Source organism: Myxocyprinus asiaticus, chromosome 11, assembly GCF_019703515.2.
Source record: "Myxocyprinus asiaticus isolate MX2 ecotype Aquarium Trade chromosome 11, UBuf_Myxa_2, whole genome shotgun sequence".
Taxonomy (NCBI): Eukaryota; Metazoa; Chordata; class Actinopteri; order Cypriniformes; family Catostomidae; genus Myxocyprinus; species Myxocyprinus asiaticus.
Window position 1 is genome coordinate 9782955 of NC_059354.1, and position 22486 is coordinate 9805440.

Sequence of the window (22486 nt, forward strand, 5' to 3'; positions counted from 1 at the left end):
ATTTTTATCCTGAGCATAATGGTTCCTCTTTATATTAAGGGGACTGAATGCACACCATTAAAAAAACAATACCTTACTAAAAATGTCCACCAAAATACTGTAGTTATTACAATGCTAGGCTGCTATAAACCGTGGTAACTAGCTAGCATTGACATACAAAATAAAATAAATAAATAAGTAAAAAAGATTATAAAGCTTTTTACAGATTGAAGGAGATCCCACATTTATTACAGGAATATATGAAGTAGTCTAATAAGTATAACGGCAATAAGTATATGAAAACATTAGCATGGTAATTTGGCGGAATCTGTGGTTATACCATGTTAAATGTTTTTAACTGGTTTATAACTATTTAAGTGAGTGTAGTTATAAGTAACCTCTGCCGTTAGACTACTTTTATTTTGATAGCATCTAAGCTGCTTTGTCGGTTACTTCATACTAGCTTCATGTGAAGAGAAGTGCTGTTATGTTCTGATGTGCTGAATCATGTGGGATAATTTGACGCAACAATAACGTACATACAAAAGAGGTTATTAAAATCTCCCATGCAACGCTGGGCGATGTCCTTGGCGGAAATGTTTGTCAAAGGGGTGAGTCTTGTTTTACTGCATCCCTTGCTCTTGGATGCAGCATGAGCATGAACGCGACAATAACCGTCCACAAGAATACAAACGTTTGTAGGTTATTATTGGCATTCTCTTTCCCCTATTTCAATTCTAATGTTCATCATATAAAGCGCTTGCGATGTGTAGGGGTTATGTAGAGACATTTAAGATCAGAATCTACTCAACTGTAACTTTCGCTTTTATTTTTTGTATGGGTTTTGGGTGAGTGCAGGGGCCTAGAATACGTGGGGGATGCGGGGGACGTGTCCCCCCTCACTTTAAATAAAACCAAAGTTCGTCCCTCCCAATAGTTGACTGACACATCATAGAAGTAAATCACTGCAATTGAAACAACTTTGCAAAATCATTGCTTTCCATCATCTTTCATGACATGCCCTTCCATCATCACAACTCTAGTATCTAGAGTTTCCCCTGTAACAACAAATGTATTAGCCTAAATATTTCAATTATAGCATGAGATTTATTTTATATTCTACACGGCAAACGTTATATCCACAAACAAAAATGTGCAAACTGCCAGCCTAAATTTCCTTTTTCCTTTTTTTTTTTTTTTTTTGAAAAAGCTTTTTTGAAAAAGTCTTTAAAATTGTCAAGAATGACACTTAAATTAATTGAAGAATTATTTGTATTGGAAAGCCCCTAACTTTGCATCTTACTGTATTTTGTTTTTGCACATTTGTAATGTATATTTGAGGGAAAATCTTCTCTCTTTTTTTCGTTCTTTTCCTCAATATGTAAGTCAGAGTAATTTTTTGTTACGGTACTGATATTCATCTGACATTTTGTGAACATGTCAGTTATCATACTTAAGTCATTTTGATGAAACTTCATTAATAAAATAAAACAAAATTCAGAAGTACGAGTTTTCTTGGTCATTGCTCGCAACATCTAATTAGGGTTTTTCCCACTCCACTTGAAGGGCACATTATTTTGAAGTCCTTCAATATTTTTGCTGTATTTAAGTCTCTCTTCACCTGTTGCTGTTAAAACAAGCAGGCTTGATGACATACTAAAGTGATACAGAAAGTTAATTGGTTTGAAAGATTACCTTGGATAATGTATTTGATTAAGATTAGTTTTTTTATAAGGAAGAAAGCAAATAAAATGTATGGAAACAAATAACAATGCATCATTTAATGCTTATGCATTCTGATTGGCCGATTTACACATCAGATGACTTAAGGGTTTCCACGGTCATGGGGAACATGGAAATAAAAAAATAAAAAAATACAGGCCTGGGAAAGTCATGGAAAATCAATAAAATCTTAAAATGTCTTGTAGATTTCTGTAGTATTATATTTTCTAGTTATGCTCAGTTCTAAAATATAATTGGCTAGAAATTTATTTTTTATGAGTGCAATCTCCATAAATTTATTTTTTAAAATTCGTATCCAGTATTCAAAAGCGATTGGAAAAAATCATGGAAAAATAATCAAAATACATTGGTGAAAATGTGTGAGAACCCTGCTTTAAGCTGTCAGATTTGTTTATTTATTTAATTATTTCAAGCTCAACAGATGACAGATATGCATGCATGCATAATTAAATGGAGTTCTTAGCAAAAATTTGGGAGGAGCATGTTCATTTAATTCAGCCAACCAAAGTAAGCATACAGTGCATCCGGAAAGTATTCACAGCGCTTCACTTTTTCCACATTTGTTATGTTACAGCCTTATTCCAAAATGGATTAAATTCATTATTTTCCTCAATTCTACAAACAGTACCCCATAATGACAACGTGAAAGAAGTTTGTTTGAAATCTTTGCAAATTTATAAAAAAACAAAAACAAAATAAACACATCATGTACATAAGTATTCACAGCCTTTGCTCAATACTTTGTTGAAGCACATTTGGCACCAATTACAGCCTCAAGTCTTTTTGAGTGTGATGCTACAAGCTTGGCACACCTATTTTTGGGCAGTTTCTCCCATTCTTCTTTGCAGGACCTCTCAAGCTCCATCAGGTTGGATGGGGAGCGTCAGTGCACAGCCATTTTCAGATCTCTCCAGAGATGTTCAATCGGGTTTAAGTCTGGGCTCTGGCTGGGCCACTCAAGGACTCCCGTAGCCACTCCTTTGTTATCTTGGCTGTGTGCTTAGGGTCGTTGTCCTGTTGGAAGATGAAACTTCGCCCCTGTCTGAGGTCCAGAGTGCTCTGGAGCAGGTTTTCATCAAGGATGTCTCTGTACATTGCTGCATTCATCTTTCCCTTGATCCTGACTAGTCTCCCAGTTCCTGCCGCTGAAAAACATTCCACAGCATGATGCTGCCACCACCATGCTTCACTGTAGGGATGGTATTGGCCAGGCGATGAGCGGTGCCTGGTTTCCTCCAGGCATGATGCTTGCCATTCAGGCCAAAGAGTTCAATCTTTGTTTCTCATGGTCTGAGAGTCCTTCAGGTGCCTTTTGGCAAACTCCAGGCGGGCTGTCATGTGCCTTTTACTGAGGAGTGGCTTCCGTCTGGCCACTCTACCATACAGGCCTGATTGGTGGAGTTCTTGCAGAGATGGTTGTTCTTCTGGAAGGTTCTCCTCTCTCCACAGAGAAACGCTGGAGCTCTGTCAGAGTGACCATCGGGTTCTTGGTCACCTCCCTGACTAAGGCCCTTCTCCCCCGATCGCTCAGTTTTGCTGGGTGGCCAGCTCTAGGAAGAGTCCTGGTGGTTCCAAACTTCTTCCATTTACGGATGATGGAGGCCACTGTGCTCATTGGGACCTTCGATGCTGCAGAAATGTTTCTGTACCCTTCCCCAGATCTGTGCCTCGATACAATCCTGTCTCGGAGGTCTACAGACAATTCCTTGGACTTCATGGCATGGTTTGTGCTCTGACATGCACTGTTAACTGTGGGACCTTACATAGACAGGTGTGTGCCTTTCCAAATCATGTCCAATCAACTGAATTTATCACAGGTGGACTCCAATCAAGTTGTAGAAACATCTCAAGGATGATCAGTGGAAACAGGATGCACCTGAGCTCAATTTTGAGTGTCATGGCAAAGGCTGTGAATACTTATGTACATGTGATTTCTTTTTTTTTTTCCGTTTTTTTATTTTTAATAAATCTGCAAAGATTTCAAACAAACTTCTTTCACGTTGTCATTATGGGGTATTGTTTGTAGAATTTTGAGGAAAATAATGAATTTAATCCATTTTGGAATAAGGCTGTAACATAACGAAATGTGGAAAAAGTGAAGCACTGTGAATACTTTCTGGATGCACTGTATATAAGCTGCTGCTTACCTCTGTCCTGCGACAGTTCTTCCAGCATCCCTCCTCTACTCCAAACTCTACCTTCATGGCTAGTTACCACTAAATCAGACAAGGAGGTCCAGGGGGTTCGTAAGGCTCGGGTCGAGTCTCGAGCCCTCCATTATGGTCAGCAAGCCAAATATGTTTACCATCTCTTCCATTCAAAGATTACATTAACATGCAAACTCGAGAAACAAATAACTGAATGCTGTATAAAATTTGCAGAAAGCTGTCAGATTTCTCTGGCATTTGTGCAGTGATTTCAACATCAACATGAGATGAACATGATTTGGGTTGGCGTTATCCTATTTTACTTTCTTAGTCTGACATGAGTGAAACAGGATATCAGCAAAGGGAAAAATAAAAAAGGGCAGGACTTGATTTTATCTAGCAGGAATAGAGGGTTGAGAAAGAAGGAGCATTTCTGTCAATTAAAAAGGAAATTTGTTTGAGGCGGAGCAAGTTATTACATTTTGATGATTGTTTTTTTCTTTTGAATAAAATGCACTAATTAATTTGGCATAATATAACATTAGAGACATATATTAATAAAGTAAATAGGGTAAATTTTAATTTCAAAATAAAAGCAAAAAATCTCGCTACTCACCTAAGCTACTGTACATAAAATACAAGTTCTATTAAAGTACTATTAATTTTATCACTGTAGTTTATTTAGAGGATGACCCTCCTTTGACTGGTAACTGCTGGAGGATTACCATCAATCACATTTTGTTTTTGAAAAACATCTTTAAAGGGATAGTTCACCCAAAAATGAAAATTCTCTCGTGATTTACTCCCACGTGACATGCCATCCCAGATGTGTATGACTCTCTTTCTTCAGCAAAACACGAACAAATATTTTTAGAAAAATATCTCAGCTCAGCAATTGAATGGTGATCAGACCTTTGTAGAATGACTTAAATATTGACAAATAAATGAAATATTTCTCACCCACACCTATTATATAACTTCTGACTTGGATTTAACCACTGGAGTTTTATGGATTATTTTATGTTTCATTTATGGAGCTACAAAGTTCTGATCACCATTCACTTGCATTGTATGGACCAACAGAGCTGAGATATTCTTCTAAAAATCTTTGTTTGTGTTCTGCAGAAGAAAGAAAGTCACACATCTGGGATGGCATGAGGGTGAGTAAATGATGAGAGAATTTTCTTTGTTGGGTGAACCTTCCCTTTAACAAGGGTCTGAATTTGGAAGTGTGTATGACCTCAGTGTAGAATCAATCTCAGACAGGTAATATGATTTGTTAACTCACTGTTTTTCCCATTAGGGGTGTTAAAAGGTGATCCTTTTGTCAACTCTGTGATTCTACGTCATCCGACATGTCCCACTCTTCCGAGCGTCGACCCCACCCTTGCGGCCTTTGTGATAAGTCATTCGCCCAGATATCCACGCTCACCAAGCACCAGCAAATGCACACTGGAAAGAAGCCCTACAAATGCCCCTACTGTGACAAATGTTTCAGCCTTTCTTCTGGCCTGGTTCTGCATAAACGAAGCCATGCTGGAGAGAAGCCTCACACCTGCCGGCTTTGCACCAAGACCTTCATCTCCTCCGCTCACCTGACACTGCACCTGCGCTCACACACAGGAGAAAGGAAGTACAAATGCAACATATGTTCCAAAATGTTCATGCAGCCCTCCCAACTTATGTGCCACAAGACGATACACACCGGCGAGAAGCCTTTCAAATGCCCTGACTGCAACAAGTGCTTTGGCCGTGCGTCGCACCTGAAAACCCATCGCAGGCTTCACACAGGTGAAAAGCCTTTCAGATGTACACAGTGTGACAGGGCTTTTACACAGAAGGCCGGACTTGTTATACACCTGCGCCTGCACACTGGTGAGCGCCCTTTTAAATGCGACAAGTGTGGTAAGGCCTTCCGAACCTCAGCCCATCTGCTTAAACATCAGGCTCTAGAGCTAGATGAGGGCACGTACATCTGTGCCACATGCCACAAGGGCTTCAGGTCAGTGTCCGCACTAAAACAACATGAGAAGAGCCACCAGAGCAGCGGGTCACTCTGCTGTGGTGTATGCTCGAGGGCCTTTGTTCCCTCCTCTTACATGCAGCTGAAACTGCAGATACGCAACAAAGAGCTGCTCTACCATTGCAAGGTGTGCAACAAAACATTTGTAAAGATATCCACCTTTGAGAAACACTGCAACAAGCACCACATGAAGATGGACAGGCAAGAGGACAATACTGTAGAAGAGGAAGATGCACATGAGCCACCATTTGAGCTGCATACTGCAGCATCCTCAACATCAGATGTCAACACACGTTCAAAAACAAGAACCAAATGTTGGATTAAAACGGAAAACTCATAATAATGGAGTTGCTGTCTTTTTACAAAAGCCTTTTTTCGATAACATTTACATAATGACCTACTGTATTCACACTTCATAAATTATTCTTTGATATGTTCTTAATTAAATGATAATAAAAAATAAAAAAAATGCACACATACAGATCTTATAAAGTTGTAGAGAGACTTGTCTTTAAAGGGATAGTTCACCCAAAAATGAAAATTCTCTCATCATTTGCTCACCCTCATGCCATCCCAGATGTGTATGAATTTCTGTCTTCTGCAGAACACAAATGAAGATTTTTAGAAGAATATTTCAGCTCTGTAGGTCCATACAATGCAAGTGAATGGTGATCAGACCTTTGTAGCTCCAAAAATCACAAAGGCAGCATAAAAGTAATCTATACAACTCCTGTGTTTAAATCTATATCTTCAGAAGCGATATAATAGGTATGGGGGAGAAACAGAATTATATTTAAGTCCTTTTTTACTCTAAATCTCCACATTAACTTTCACTTTTAAGATGTAAAAGTGAAACTAAACAGGCACCACATGTGACTTTCAGATGTAAAAGTTAAAGTGGAGATTTATAGTAAAAAAGACTTCAATTTTGCTCTTTCTCACCCACACCTATCATATCGCTTCTGAAGATACAGATTTAAACACTGGAGTCTTATGAATTACTTTTATGCTGCCTTTATGTGATTTTTGGAGCTACAAAGGTCTGATCACCATTCACTTGCATTGTATGTACCTACAGAGCTGAGATATTCTTCTAAAAATCTTTGTTTGTGTTCAGTAGAAGAAAGAAAGTCATACACATCTGGGATGGCATGAGGGCGAGTAAATGATGAGAGAATTTTTTCATTTTTGGGTGAACTATCCCTTTAATAAGCACATGTAAAAGTACTACATTTTTTCCTGCCGCTGGCATTTTTACATTGAACAAGTTCCTTGTTTTCATTCCTTCATACTGACGTCAAAGTGGTACTGAGCGAGCACTGCACTTTCTAAAATGTGCTACTCGACATACTATTTAAAAATGACAAAATGTAAAAGAATTGAGACCTACACAAAATCCATGTTTCTGGAATTCCGTAGTGAAATGTGTTGGGTTCCTGAAAGAGAAAAAAGTTTGTAAGCAGATAAAAACAGTGATGTTTGAGTTTTATGGTTTGATTTTATTGTAAGTTGTCATAAATGTTTATGTCAACACCCTAGGTTGATAATGTGGAAATAAGCTATTTATAGTATTATCAAGGACTCAAGCATTTGAAAGTTGATTCAAATATCTAAATGTACTTTAGTCTTAACAATCTTATCCACTGAAAATGTTTAGTAAGTTTAGCAGAAAAGATTAAGTACTTTTTACATTGAAGAAGTTAGTTTAAGTATGAACTTGAAAATATTAAATTCTACAAATGTATGCTCTAGCTTATAAGTGAATATTTGTTTATGATTGTTTCTTATTTTTACAATGCGTCATCTTGGATCAATCCTAAAGTGGAAAACCTTGTCATATTTATTTGCTAATTCGAGTAAATTTCTCGAATTTACATTTTACAAAATACATTTCTCAAGTAAATAAAATAAGTACATTTTAATTCCTAGCAGGCTTGAAAAGTGAATGAGCTTGCATGGTTTGCAAGATTATTTACACCATTTGTATTGTTGATCATGTTATGTTTGGTAACTTCTTGTTTTGTAAAGTCTGAAATTCATTTTCTACTCCAAATTAGATAAAAAAAAAAAAAAAAATGTATCTGTTGATTGTTACCGTCATCGTGTTTTGTGCACCAAGTGTTGAGGTCTATGTGCTGTGTATCTTGATACTACCGATAATGCAAGGTGATGTTATCACTACATGGCATGCATCAAGCTTCCTTGTGGATGGCTTCTGTATGTCATGTGGTACATGATTAAATGTGTTTGTAAGTAAAGTTCAAAACATGAAGTATTCTAATAAAATTTCGATTAATAAGTTTAAATGGCATGAACATCAGATTTGTACAGTATGTGAAAGTTACTGTATTAACTGAAATGTTAAAGTTTAATTTACTTACTTTAATATTATGCCATGAAGTAGATTTTACTTAATTGTATACCATAAAAATGTACTTAGAAAAACTGTGCGCAAAAACCTGTGAAATAAAAAGTAAATCTTAATCATTTTTTTCAGTGTAGTAGAATTGCAACCTCAAATGTAACCCTTTGATCCTTTTATATGGTGAAGATTTCAGCTGTCTTAAAGCTGCAGTTCGTAATTTATGTGCAATCAGCTGCTCCAAATGGTATTGCAAAAATAACCTTTTGACTGTTTTACTTTTTTAACAGTTTACATCATCTGCCATTGGTAGCACAAACAGGTAGTCCCACCCCACACTCATGCCATTGTTTGAGCCAGTGTTGCTATGTAGGGCTTGTCAGGATGCTCAGACTGAGCTGTTGTTGAATCACCAGTGTTTCCCTTTTTGGGAAATCAGTCTACAAATTATTTACTTGCAGTTGCAGATAGTTCTGTCCCAAACTCACACCAGTGGTTGAGTCAATGTTGCTATGTCAGGCTGGTCAGGATGCTACAGCAAACAGAGCAATATTTTAATAGAGACACAGTGTTCACTCTTTTGAGGGAATCAACTTACAAATGGCTTACTTCTAGTTGTTTCTGAAAATTAAGCTGGGATAGGAGAAAGTTTTGTTTACATTGAAAACGTTACATACATCACCTCAAATCAAAGCACTTACATTCTGAAGTACTGAGTCTTTGAAATATAGAGGACGTACCCATGAGGTGAACATTAACATCGGTAGAACCTGACTTGTCGCTTGCCTTAGAAGACCATTGGCCTTTGCAATCCAGCTGGTGCTGATCAACTTGACAGTAATACTGCCCACTGTCTTCCTGGATGGATCTATGGATGGTCAATTGAAAGACACCGATTGCTGGGCTGGAAAAGTGGAGTTGTCCCCCAAGCTTTGGGTCAAAGCTGTTGTAAATCAGACGGCCATCATAATAATAGGTCGCACATTAGAGGACTGGTTCAAGTACCAGGTAAAGGAGTAGCGAATTGTGAAATCTGTCCCAACACCATCCACTGAGCAATTCAACATTAGTGACTCTCCCTCCTTAACCCTCAGCTGAGTGTTAGCTTTATTCATTTTGAAATCACTGGCTAAAAGATATAAGATAAGGAAAACATCAGTGAGTAAAGAGGAGTTTTTTCAGTATCTCATTACAAATTGAATATTTCCTACAAATCCTGATGTACTTATGACACTCAAAACTGTATTTGTGTGTTAGAAATACTGTATTATGCTCTACTATCAACCATTGCTGGGTAGTAATGTACCTGATTACAATTCAGAAGTAATCTACCCATTTTTTTAATTAAGTGGGTAACTCATTGAGTTCTGGTTTCTACAGAATCACAGGTTGTTAAGCAATGGTCTGCTTAACAACCTCAGAGCACATGGAAGGGTTATACAGTACTTTGAAATGTTTATTCATACAGTATCTCTAAAAATCTATTTCTACATGGAAAAAGTTCATGAGATTTACTTTCGGAAGGCTCTCTAGACTCCAGATGTAGCTACTCTTAGGATTGGTTCAAATATCTAAATTGGTGCTTAACATTGCATGAATAGTGTATACTCAACTTTGTATCCATATTGTGGTTCAGTGAAAAGATCATTCAGATAGTTCAGTTAATTTTTTGTACCTTTGTCATTGACAACAAGCTCTGTGGAAATTTTCTCTAGAGAATACCAGTCACCAAGAGGATCCTGAAGCCAGTCTTCCACTAACAGTACTGTCCACTGTCAGATTTCCTGAGCTAATGGATATTAAGCTGGAAGTTTGGTTTCTGTCTCACTTCCATGCAGATTCTCTGGTCCATCTCTAGGCCAGATGCAGGGCCAAATTTGACAACAACATCCAGGTCCATAGTTAAGAGCGTCAGGGACTCAAACGGCCATGTTACTGTGAAACGAGAGGTGTTTGTGGTTGCACTGCTGACTGAGCACTCAATCTTAGCATCACTGTCGACAGTGGTTTCCATCCTAGACTTGGGTTTGGACAGGTTCAGCTTGCTGCCTGATAATACACATTACAGAGAAAGAGAGAGAGACAGAGATATTTAATATTTGGATACTGGACAGTTTACTGGAAAGTGACATTTCTGTCATCATACACACACCCTCATGACTTTCTTTCTTCCGTGAACACAAAAGACGTTAGGCAGAATGTTAGACAGCCTCAGTCACGATTCAATTTTACTGTACTGTATAAAAAAGATGCAATAAAAGTGAATGGTGACTGAGGCTAACATTCTTTTTGTTCAACAAAAGAAAAAAAGTCATACGAGATTGGCACAACTAGAGTGTGAGAAAAGCCAGCATCACACAAGAAGGCTAAAAACAACTCGATTTTGGTCGAGGGTGTTACAGTTGCCAACTTTTTTGCTGAGATCTCACTCTCTTCATTCAGAGGTATGACACACTTGCCGATTCAGAATGGTGGAGAGGTGACAAGCATACCAACTCACCACAACACTTTTTTCTGATTCCCTGTAACGTGGAGCTCGCCATAATAACAACAGAAGTACCGCGTGAGCATAAACAATTTAATAGAGTGATTTAGGATGTCATTCATGGAGTCCCTTACAAAAATCGAGAGTTCATGGCAAATTTGCTGCAAACTTGCCCCAAATTCGCCACTGATCATTTTCACATGCAAATGAGCTTTGCAGAAAACTGTGCATTGTTGCCAAAGGTTTGCTGCAGGTTCACTACTACCAGTGAAGAGCTGCAAATTTCTGGCAAACATTTGCAGCAATCGCAAGCTCTTTTGCAAGTGAAAATAAAGAGTGGCAAATTTGCGGCTAATTTGTGGCAAGTTTGCAGCTAGTTTGCCAGAACTCTAGATTGCTTGTAATGGAGTAACTTTACCTTGTGAAAGTGTGTGATTGCATATTTATCCCCTCGAGGCTTGCCATAGAATGTGTTTGTCCATATGCAGCTGTCAGTGAATAAAGAAATTATGTTCAATAAAAACAGACTGTTGTGTCTCTACTTTCTGATTTCATTAGTCCTTTATAGTGTAGGAGAAAAACACAGTAAAAACTTTTGGTGACAGAATCAGTATGGATAACAGTCAGCGTTCGTGATGAAATTCAGATTGCGATGAAAACGTTCAGATCTGCTTATCTTGTCAGTTCTTCAGTAAAAGAAGAAGCTCATTGGTCACTTGACGAGAACACAAGAGCTGGCGACGGAGCGCTTTTTTCTGTCATGTTGGATTCTTTTTTCCTTTTTGCTGGAATCAACAACTCAGCAGGGAGTCTTGACGGTCAAGTGATTAACAACCTCTCGCTGGCAGAAGTAAATGTGTGCTCCATCTCTCACCTACTGGCAGCGAATATTGTAATGAAGCTCACACCTGAAAATCACTAGAAAAATCAGCTAGTGTGGCGGCGGCTTAAATTACAGAAGATAACAGAACTTTTTGTTGATCTTTGGAAAAGACCTAAACTCTTTTCCAAACCTAGTGAGCTTCCTCGCTGCCTAGATAGACAGCATCCTAACCATAATAGAACCTCATGAGTAACTGATTTGAAAGCTGCCACATTGGCAGCAACTACTTTATGTGCACCACAGAAACAGACTGCACTCAATAGATTGCAATAGATTTTGATGTTAAAGGTTCACTCAGTAATTGTTTTCTCATTTAAAAAGTTTTACTTCTAAAAAAAAAACAATGAATAGTAATTTTGCTTCTGAAGACATGGATTTAACTTCTGGAGTCTTATTGATGACTTTTACGCTGATTTATGTGATTTTTTTGAGCTTCAAAATGTTTGCACTCATTCACTTGTATTGGACCAAAAGAGCTGAGATCTAAAGTCATACACATCTGGGATGGCATAAGGATGATTAAATTATGAGAGAACTATTCTTTCCAGTTCCTTCAGTCTCAGTAACCGCCCTGTTATTGGACACTTTCATTTGTGGATTAAATTAATCCTGGTTTACTGTGCATAGTGAATTTTTGCAATGGCATTGGTAACTGAACATGTTGCTAAGCAAACGATTTAATACTATTATAAGCATAAAAATACATAACACACAAATATTGAGTAAAATACTCTATTTTTAAATCACACTAAACTTTTTTCTCCACACTTTTCAGTACTGAATTAAATAACCATTTATTTATAATCAACATTTCTCTTGCCTCGTCTACAATCTTTGAATTGTTCTTCCACTGAGCTTGCATTCTGGAATTCCTTTATTTAGCAAAGGATGCATGCAATGCTTCCCTAGAATTTGGCTAGTATCTTATTTTAGAACAAATTGAACAAGCTGTATTTACAAGGTTTCTGTACAGTCACTGCTATAGGGTTGGAGATCTTCCTGGCTTTCTGTACATCCTTCTGATAGGCATCAGCTTGACACTGGTACTGTCCTCTGTGCTTTCTGCTGGCTCTCGACACCCTGAGAGTGAAACTTGTATCTGGATGTTGCTCCTGAATGGACAGCTGGTAACTTCTCTGAACTGCTCCCCAGGTGATTTCTCCAGTGTGGTGTAGAGATACAGTACTTGGCTGAGTAGATGAATTCATAAGCCGAAACATCCAGCGTAGAGCAGGCACCTTAGGTCCTCTGACTGAGCACATTCTATCGGTGAATCTATAGCCACACGACTTAAATGACTTCTCAAAACCACCCTCATTAGAGATTCTGAAAAGAAAACAGTAATTAATACAATTTTATGTATATTGTATATTGCTGGGTATGGTATTTCTAGGCAGAAATATCATTGTCATGAACTGTTTATCTGCAATAATTATTCATCTTTGCCATCATATGCGATATTCTCCTGTTTATAACCATAATTGTACAGTTAGTGAGGCTTGCTAAGCAGGGCCGTACCAAGGAATTCTGGGCCCCCTGACTATGTATTGGTATGGAACCGTTGCATATTAAAAAATAAAGTTTTGAATTTGTTGTAGGCCCTCCTGGACCTTTGGGCCCCTAGAATTGTTACCACCTTTTCCCCAACTAGCTACGGCCCTGTTGTTAAGGCAAGCATCACTATTACAATTGCTCAAATTTAGGGTTAGGGATTTTTTTAAGTATTAAATGATGGTATACAACTCATCCAACATCTTTTGTGTTAAAGACCTCCACATTCAAATCATGCAACTTGTTGGGGAGGGGTGCATGTGTACGTTTCGGGATCAAAACAAGCTAAGCTCAATTGACAGCATTTGTGGCATAATGTTGATCACCACAAAAATAAGTTCAGCTTGTCTCTCCTTTTTACAATGGAAGTGAATGGGGGCCAATTTTTGGAGGGTTTTAAGGCAGAAATGTGAAGCTTAAAAGTTTATAAAAGCACTTACATTAATTCTTCTTTTAAAACTTGAGTGTTGTTTGAGCTGTAAATTTCTTTAAATTATTGTTTTTGCAGTGGACTACTAAATTACAGGAATTACAGGGTTTACAGCATTACACCATCATGGCAACGAAGTTGTAAAATTGGCTATAACTTTACACAGAAAAGGTTAGTAAGCCATTTTGTCGCACTAAAATCAAGTTAACACACAACCTGTTTACATCTTGTGGGGAAACTTTTGAAACAGTGAATATTTTAACATTTACAGATTGGCCCCATTGACTTCATTTGTAAGTGCCTCACTGGAACTCACTGGAATTTTGCTTTTTTTTTTTTTTTTAATAAAAGGAGGGGCAAGTCAAGATTATGCCACAAATGCTGTTGATTGAGCTTAACTTGTATTGAACCCGGAGCATTCCTTTAACATGAGCAAAGAAATCCCATAAATTTACAGAGTATCAATAAAGGCTTGGGGCTGGTCACTTTTGACTTGTGCCAGTAAGCATTCTAGTAACTACTCAGAACGTCCTAACTACTGCATAGCAATGTGTTAAAAACCACTCAAAACACTTTAGCAACCACAGATAAATGGCCTGGCAACAACCTTAACACTATAGACCATTTCAAGGACTGTTCGTTGGTGACGCCAAGTGACGTCATTGTTCCATGAACATTTCCTGCTTGTCAAAACAGAAGGTGCGTTCCAAACTGCTCCATTTGGGACGATACTACACTTTGAAAATTCATACACTACATGGCTGAGTGCATAGTATATTTTAAAAGTGCATAGTGTATAGTGTGTTGTTTGAGACACAGCTAGAGACTATTTAGCAGAGACTTCTATTAAAATAAATGGGAGAAATTGGAATGCCCAACAGCGGCCAACAGTCAGCGGATGTAGAAAGGAAGTCCCGCCTTACAGGTAAAATAGCCAATCACCTTTTATATACAGCAATCGCTTGTCAATCAACATGAGAACGTACATACGCATTAGCCCTACAAGACGGTAAAATTGCGTTTTTTAGCGTAATCTGAGTAAAAGACACAATTTATTATACCAGGTGTGACGGAAGGACACCCCCCTCCCGTGGATCATTGTCGCCTGTGGTGACTTTTCCCCATTTGGAGGCTTGTGATGGGCTCACCTGAACCCAATAAAGAGCCTCATCACTGCTGCGTTTAAACACAGAGTGCGCCTCTCCTCGGGAGACCGTCTCTACCTGCTGGCGTCTTTGCAGGTCCAGGAAAGTAGCGGAGAGGGTCCGGTGCGTGTTAGATGCATCGCCGGACCTGCACCCCACTCGAGTGAAGCTGCAGCACCACACAACTTGGACCAATGAGGGGAGCGGGTCGCAGCTGCCGGGACCCTGCCCACTATCACCTGGACCTTCTCCTGTCTTCATTACTCTTCCTTCACATTGCCCTTTCCACCGTGAAGGCCCCAGATTTCCCATTGTTTTGGACATTTTAAATAAATGCCTCTCCGAGGCCTGACACCACACCCACTGTGTCCGTCTTTTGCTCACCCCGCCACACAGTATTGTCAGATTTTACTGCTTATTTGAAATATGTTCTTTTATCGTAATCTTGACCAACCGTTATGGAGAATTCAGTCTTTTCCCATTCATGTAGATAGGAGCTTCACTTTCTTGATGATTGTTTACATAGAAAAATAGCTGCCCAAACTGTTCAAGAGCGTCCCAAAGACAGCTGCCGTGTGGACTGACTTACCTTGAAAAAGAGACTTTGTTGAAAGGATCAGGAAATATGTTTGGACCGTTCAAATTCCTATGTTTTTGTTTACATTCTTAAAATGGTCTATATCATCATCGCAGAGAGTTTTGCAAGGGCAAGGACCAATAAGTCCTGATCCAAATAATACATTACTGAATGAATTACACTTTCTTCAGAAAATGTACAACCCCTAACAGCTCAAGTGTAGAGAAGACAAATTGTAGTGTCGGACTGTATTTACCTTTGGCTGAGACGCTCACAGTCTCTGGACTGGATAGCTGCTTTTGTACTTTTGTAAAGGTGCCATCCTCACTCCTGTCTTCCTGCCATACTTCACATTGGTATTGGCCCTGGTCCTCAGTCCTAGCTGAGCGAATGGTCAGCAGGTACTCCAGAGGACTGGTTTTTACTGCTTTCATCTCTGGTTTATTCTCTCTCTCTTTATAATTCTCAAACATGGTGAGCACCCCAGACAATTCAATATGGGCCACTTTCTTGTCGTTTTTCAGCCAAGTCACTGAAAAAAACTGACCAGGAAGGTTCTGTGCCTTTACACTGCAGTTCTGTAATGGCCCCTCTGAAACCTCCATCTGAGCAATGAATGAACCAGGAGCCACATCTGAGACACAGGAAATAGCATGAGATGAGAAAGGTTCTCCAACACTATTTCCTGTAATATGATTGCAATTATTTGTACACGGTTACTACACTGGTCTAACCAATATAGCTTATACCAGTGTATCTCAACTGTTGGGTTTTAAAACATCAAATTAATTACCCAAAATTCAGTCACAGGTCTGTTTTGACAGGGTTGCGGACAGAAGGGGACAACATGCTAAATGCAAATAACAAAATGCAACGGACCTATAACAGTGCACAGCTAGGATGACAAAAAAAAGCTTCCCATATCTTTGTTAGTTGCATCAAAGGCTGTGTGTCGAATCAAACTCTATGGCATTTGAAAAATGTATCTGTTGCTTGGTAGAGACTAGCCAAATTAGACAGATGCCAACATAGACAGGATGCATTACATGCTCTCATCCTCAAAAAGATGGATTACGTTATATTACAAAAAACAGTACATCTCACCAATTCATTTAATGTCCACATTACAGGATGTGGTGGTTTTGTGGGTGATCTGTGACCAGGAACAGTCAGGGTCTTGGATCCACTCAGTGCCCTTACAGAAAATCTTCCCACGGTCTGACTGCTGCACTGGGGCATCTTCAGTCTGTAGGTTGTGTCCTCCACCTTATCTATGCTAATAAGACCTGATTGGTAGCGGTCCTCAAATCCAGCTCCTGACTTTACAGTAAGATCCCTGTCCAGAGTAATGATTGGTCGGGGGCTCACATCCTCTTCATTGACTCACAGATGTGTGCGTTGAAAAGTCTGACTGGACACCTGGCACTCAAGTTGAAAAGAGTCACCCTCAGACGTGCTCTTAGAGGAGAAGCCAGAGTATGATGCCACCAGGGTGTCCTTGATCACTGTGGACAAAACAGTCCCCTTTTTGTAATTAAAATTATTAGTCAACTAGTGGTCAACCAATATGGGTTTTTCAAATTACCTATAATACCAAAATCAAAGACATTGCTAACAACCAGCTGCTCCTTAAAAAAGACAGTTTGTGAGTGTAACAAGGTTAAAATGGGCAAGGTGGAGGCGGGAACTGGCTGAACAGTCAAAATAATGTTTAATGAAAACTTAAGACACAAACATAAACACACATGGGCAGCTGTGTGTGGCTCTCTCTCTCTCCCGAACTGCTGCATCCTGCTTGGCCTTATTCCTCTCCTCAGCTGATTAGCCCTTTTGGGGGCCGGCCGTGGGGTCTCACGGCCCGGCCCCACCCTCCTCCTCATCACAGCGAGCATCAGATATAGTCGTCTTCTTCTGGACATGCATATCTGCTGAATTACAGCATGCAATGCACAGAGGTGCAAGTGTTGTTTACTGTGGTGTGCATAATGACACCAAACCCCAGCATCTGCCTTATTATGCCAAGCATTGACAAGCCAAGTGCCATCTCCTATCAGATATTTATTGACTCAAGTGTCTTTAACTTCCTCTGTGGCATGACCCGGAGCGAGTCACTTCAGCAGCGTGAGATGCCTGGGTTCGAATCTTGCATTGAAACCAGGAAGTAGTTGCATTCACATAATCAGACATGAGCGCAGTTCAGAGGTTGCGTTTTTCCCTCAACAGTACATTTTTACTCCACTGATGGTTAGGTTTAGGTTTTGGCAGGGTTTGGGTTGGGGGGTACAGTTGATAAAATATGCATTCCTCTTAACTGTATTACAGCCTGTACAGCTGAAAAGAACTCGCTTCACAACTTGCTTTTGGTGCCCCTCACGTGAACAATGAAGCTCACCCGTGCACATACGGTCAACAACACTTAGCGCTTTGGCCACTGGGGGCAGTGTTTAAATTTCAGTAACCACAGACCGATTTTAACTAAAGAAAAGTCAACCAACTGTTTCTGATTTCATGATGGGATCAGTCTGAATCTTAACATTTTGAGTTTGATTACAAAGTGAACATTAATTTCTTCATATTTGATATGTTCCCATTTTGCTTTAATGATTTCACAAGTTTTTGCAAAAATTGAAAATCTGAAATGAACATGGTCCATGTCATTTATTTGTTTACATTTGATGAGTGATCTAGAAATGGCACAGAATCTTAAATATATCTTATTCATTTTATGTCATAAGATTTCATTCAGACTTTTCAAAATCCTAAAACTTTCTGTTTCCAGTTTTAAATCTGATTTTGAAACCCAAATTTTCACTGTTGACTCTTTTGAACCCCATTGCAAATACAGTGCAATTTAATGTTAGCAAATGAGATGTCAACAAAATTGCTGAAACTCTTTTTTACACAATTTCAGTGTTTCCCAACCACTGTGCCGTGGCACACTAGTGTGCTGTGAAAGATTGTCAGTTGTACCGTGGAAAATTATCAGATTCCACAAAATAAATCAGGGCTCCGGACTGAGACTAATTTTTCAACCATTTTTCCTAACAGTGCGACTAAACTTTGCAAGAGGTTGCATTGGTGCGACTACAAAGTTGTCTGACTCTCTGATTGTGCTCTGTCATTTTTTGTTCCGTATGAGAAACTGCAAATGTTCCAAATGCGGAAGGAAACAGCTTTACCCGGATCAGTCAGCGCTGCTCAATGGACAGATCAGCGCAGAGACGTACATTTACACGTGGACCAGTCTCGAGCACTCATCATAAACAGAACTGATGGGCTGGGTCTCGAATTCGGCATTGATTATTTGTTTAAAACCTCTATGAAAGCCCATAATGTGTTGATGATTAAACCAGTTTAAAATTGTACTAAACTGCCCCAACATTCTAAACAGCATTGAAAAGGAATAAAGGAGAAATCTGCACAATGAACAGACAGAAATTGTAAGGTTTCAATCCACACATCACAGATATTTAAAAAAATATTTACCATGAACTTATATCAATATAGTAGGTAAAGAATACAATTTAATTTCTGGATGTGTTTTTCTTACGAAAAATGTCATAATTTGTTTATTTTTTAATTTGTCATAAAATAAAAAATCTGGATTAGTGAAATTAAGCTGAAAAAAAAGTAACCCAAATGATTCATGCTTAACATTGCAAGTCTCTTGAAACCATATGACAGATTTGTGTGAGTTCAGTGATGCCAAATGATGCTGGTTCTCACATGTCAAACATCAAGAATGACATTCCAAATCTGAATATGTAGAAATGCAAATGAGATTTGAGAGCAACAGCAAAGATTTTCAGTGAATAATGACTTGAATTTCAGTCTCAAACAAAGTTATTTTATGGCTTCATAAGACTTTGAATATAGCACATTGTTGTATCATTAGTATGTTTTTTGTCCTATTAGGAACGTGACAGCCCTGGTAACCATTCATTTTCATGATCACCATCCATTTTCCATTTTCATTTTTGTATGGAAAAGTCCAAATGACACTAGGGCACAAAAATGTTTTGCATTCCATGAAACAAAGAAAGCTACACAGCTTTGGAATGTCATGAGCATGAATAAATGTTGACAGAACTTTCATTTTCATTTAAATATTAGGTACAATTCATCGCCTTCAGTGGTGGACCAAAGACAACACTACACACATAGTCCCAAAACTTAACCTGAAAGAAATCTATCAATTCAATCTCGATGCTTGTGATTTTGAATGGAATGAGAGGCAGATAAAGTGTTCATTCTTACCCCATTGCAGGAGCCCTGTGAGACACAGCAACAGTGGCAGGTGCCACAGCTGGTCATAAAAGACTACCATCCTTAAATGTTTTAGATAGTAATCAAATCGAAATCGATGTAAAAACAGCACATTTTAAATCTAAAAATGCAAACAAACATAAGAAATTACGCTCCAAACGGTAGATGGCACAAATCTAACATCGCATCGGGCCTGAAACTGCTGTGGCTCTGCAGACGGACATATCTCAATGCACATTACAAAATCATACAGTTTTATTAAATATAAAAATAATATACACCTTGTGGTGTTGATATGAAAAATAAACAGATATACATACAAATGTAATCAACAGAAGGACTCCCGACCCCCAAAAAAGCATTTTTTAAGAGGTCACAAAAGTTGAATATAAAAGCACAGTTTTCATAGCTTTGGGATTTTTGGAGCTTTTGATAGTTTTCAAATACTCATCAAGCTCAATCTTAAAGACAGGAAAGAAAGGTTTAGAACCATTATATTTGCATTTGTGTATATAGTATTTTGCTAGTAGGAAACATAAATTAATTATGAAACATTTTTCTTTGTTTTCTCTTGAGTAGTCAAGCATTCAAAAAAAATACATCTTTAAAACTATAAGAGAAGTCACTTACAAAGTGAGATTGAGTAAACATTAGAATTTCTGACCAAAATTTCTGTATATGGGTACAGTACCAAAACAAATGAGTAATGTTTTCCACTGAGGATGGGTTAAAAAGTTATCCAACTAAAATAAGATTGTTATTAAACCAATTATCAAAAAAGAGTGATCTATTTTTGTAGAGAATGTTCTTATTATTCTAAATGTAATATCTGTGTGGAGAGAAGATGTGTTTGTATATCAGGGACCAAGCCAAAAGCAGCTGCTTATGAAAATTGGACATCATAATTACAAAGTAAAAGGAAACACAAGCCAACAACCTTAGAAAATATATAATAAGGGATAATGTTACAAAGCGATGCAGAGATATTAAAAAAAATGCTTAAGTAGGGGGCCTGGGTAGCTCAGCGAGTAAAGACACTGACTACCACCCCTGGATTCGCAAGTTCAAATCCAGGGCGTGCTGAGTGACTCCAGCCAGGTCTCCTAAGCAACCAAATTTGCCCGGTTGCTAGGGAGGGTAGAGGCACATGGGGTAACCTCATCATGGTCGCTATAATGTGTGGTTCTCGCTCCCGGTGGGGCGCGTGGTGAGTTGTGCGTGGATGCCGCGGAGAATGGCGTGGGCCGCCACATGTGCTTCATCTCCACGGTAACGCGCTCAACAAGCCACGTGATAAGATGCGCAGATTGACGGTCTCAGACGTGGAGGCAACTGTGATTCATCCTCTGCCACCCGGACTGAGGTGAGTCACTACGCCACCACGAGGACTTAGAGCGCATTGGGAATTGGGCATTCCAAATTGGGGAGAAAAGGGGAGAAGAAAAAAAGTGCTTAAGCCAATTAATTTTAAAAGTATTGTTTAAAGTAGTGAAGTCCAAAAAATAAAGGAGGCAAGCAAAAACAAATATGGGGATATAGGACAGCCTTGTCATATACCGCGCGATATACTGAATATTGGTGAAGTTCCAAATTTTAATTTGATAGAACTACTATTATTCCTATATAATGTTTTAATAACTCTACAAAAAAAATCTCCAAACCCAAATTTTGCAAGAGCTTTAAATATGAAGTTGTGTTAAAATGAATCAAAGGCTTTATAGAAATCTAAGAAAAGCAAGTAACTATCATTAGTGATGTGTTCATTATAATCCAGTAGATCTAAAACTAATCTTTTATTGTTTGCAATATGATGTTTTTCCATAAATCCTGATTGTGATTCGTCAATTCTAGAGTTAAGAACATCTTTAATTCTTTTCACAAAAATCAAAGCTAAAATTTTATAATCTTTATTTAAAAGGGTAATCGGGCGCCAATTATCTAAACATTTCTTGTCTTTATTGGGTTTTGGTACTAAGGTAATTATCCCTTGTGTCATACTTGGTGGAAGTGCTTCCATTTCAATACTCTCTGAAAAAAACTTTAACAAAAAAGGGGATAAGTGTTCAGCAAACATCTTATATTACTCAGAGGTTAAACCATCACAGCCTGGACTTTTATTATTTTTTAGATTCTTAATGGCCTGTAAGATTTCTGTTTGGGAGATATTATCGCAAGCTTCTTTATCTTCTGCTGAAATAATTTTATTTTGACTAATTGAATCAAAAAAAGAATTGGCTGATTTATCGCAATATCTTGATGTATATAAATTATTATAAAACTTGGAGCAAAAAGATGCTATGTCTTTAGGGTCATTAAGAACTCTTTCATTAGTTCGAAGATGGTCAATTGAAGCATTCAAAGCATTCACTTTTTCTAACCTAAAAAAGTACGCTGAATTTTGTTCCCCTTCTTCTAGCAATTGTTTTCTAGATCTAACATAGATCAAAAGCTAATGGAGCCTATACAGTTTGTCTAATTTATTTTGTAGTCTGGAGTATTCATATTTTTGACTGCCAGATAATGGCTCCTTAAAAGATAAAGAGGTTAGTTGTGAAAGAACTACTACTTCTGCTATCCTATTTTGCTTTGCTATATTACTTCCAAACTTCCTTAGAAATTTCCCCAATTCGTATTTTAAAAGCTCCCGTTTTCGCCCATAAGCCTTTTGTGTCTCTGCTCTGTTCCAGTAAGTTTTGATTAGATCATTAATTTGCTGCTTCGCCTTTTCATAGTTGAGGGAACTATTTAACTTCCAGAGTGATGCTTTTGAGATTTTGAAGGTATAATTTTGTGATAAATGTACTGAAATATAAATACCTTTATGGTCAGTCAAAGGACTGTTGCTAATAGAAACAGAAATATTGTTGCTTCTTAATGTTTTAGAGATCAACCAAT

At 38.2% G+C, this 22486-nt stretch overlaps 1 protein-coding gene and 1 pseudogene across 1 annotated transcript; one reads left to right on the forward strand and one right to left on the reverse strand.

The window, feature by feature from the left end:
- The first annotated feature begins 18 nt into the window (after window positions 1-18).
- LOC127447769 (zinc finger protein 239-like) lies at window positions 19-6461 on the forward strand. Its single transcript, XM_051709832.1, has 2 exons — window positions 19-590; window positions 5173-6461. Exon 2 carries the CDS (start codon window positions 5225-5227, stop codon window positions 6230-6232), a length of 1008 nt encoding a protein of 335 aa, XP_051565792.1. The 5' UTR covers window positions 19-590; window positions 5173-5224; the 3' UTR covers window positions 6233-6461.
- An 817-nt stretch (window positions 6462-7278) lies between these two features.
- Window positions 7279-17248, reverse strand: LOC127447732 (immunoglobulin superfamily member 3-like; annotated as a pseudogene).
- Window positions 17249-22486: the final 5238 nt, after the last annotated feature.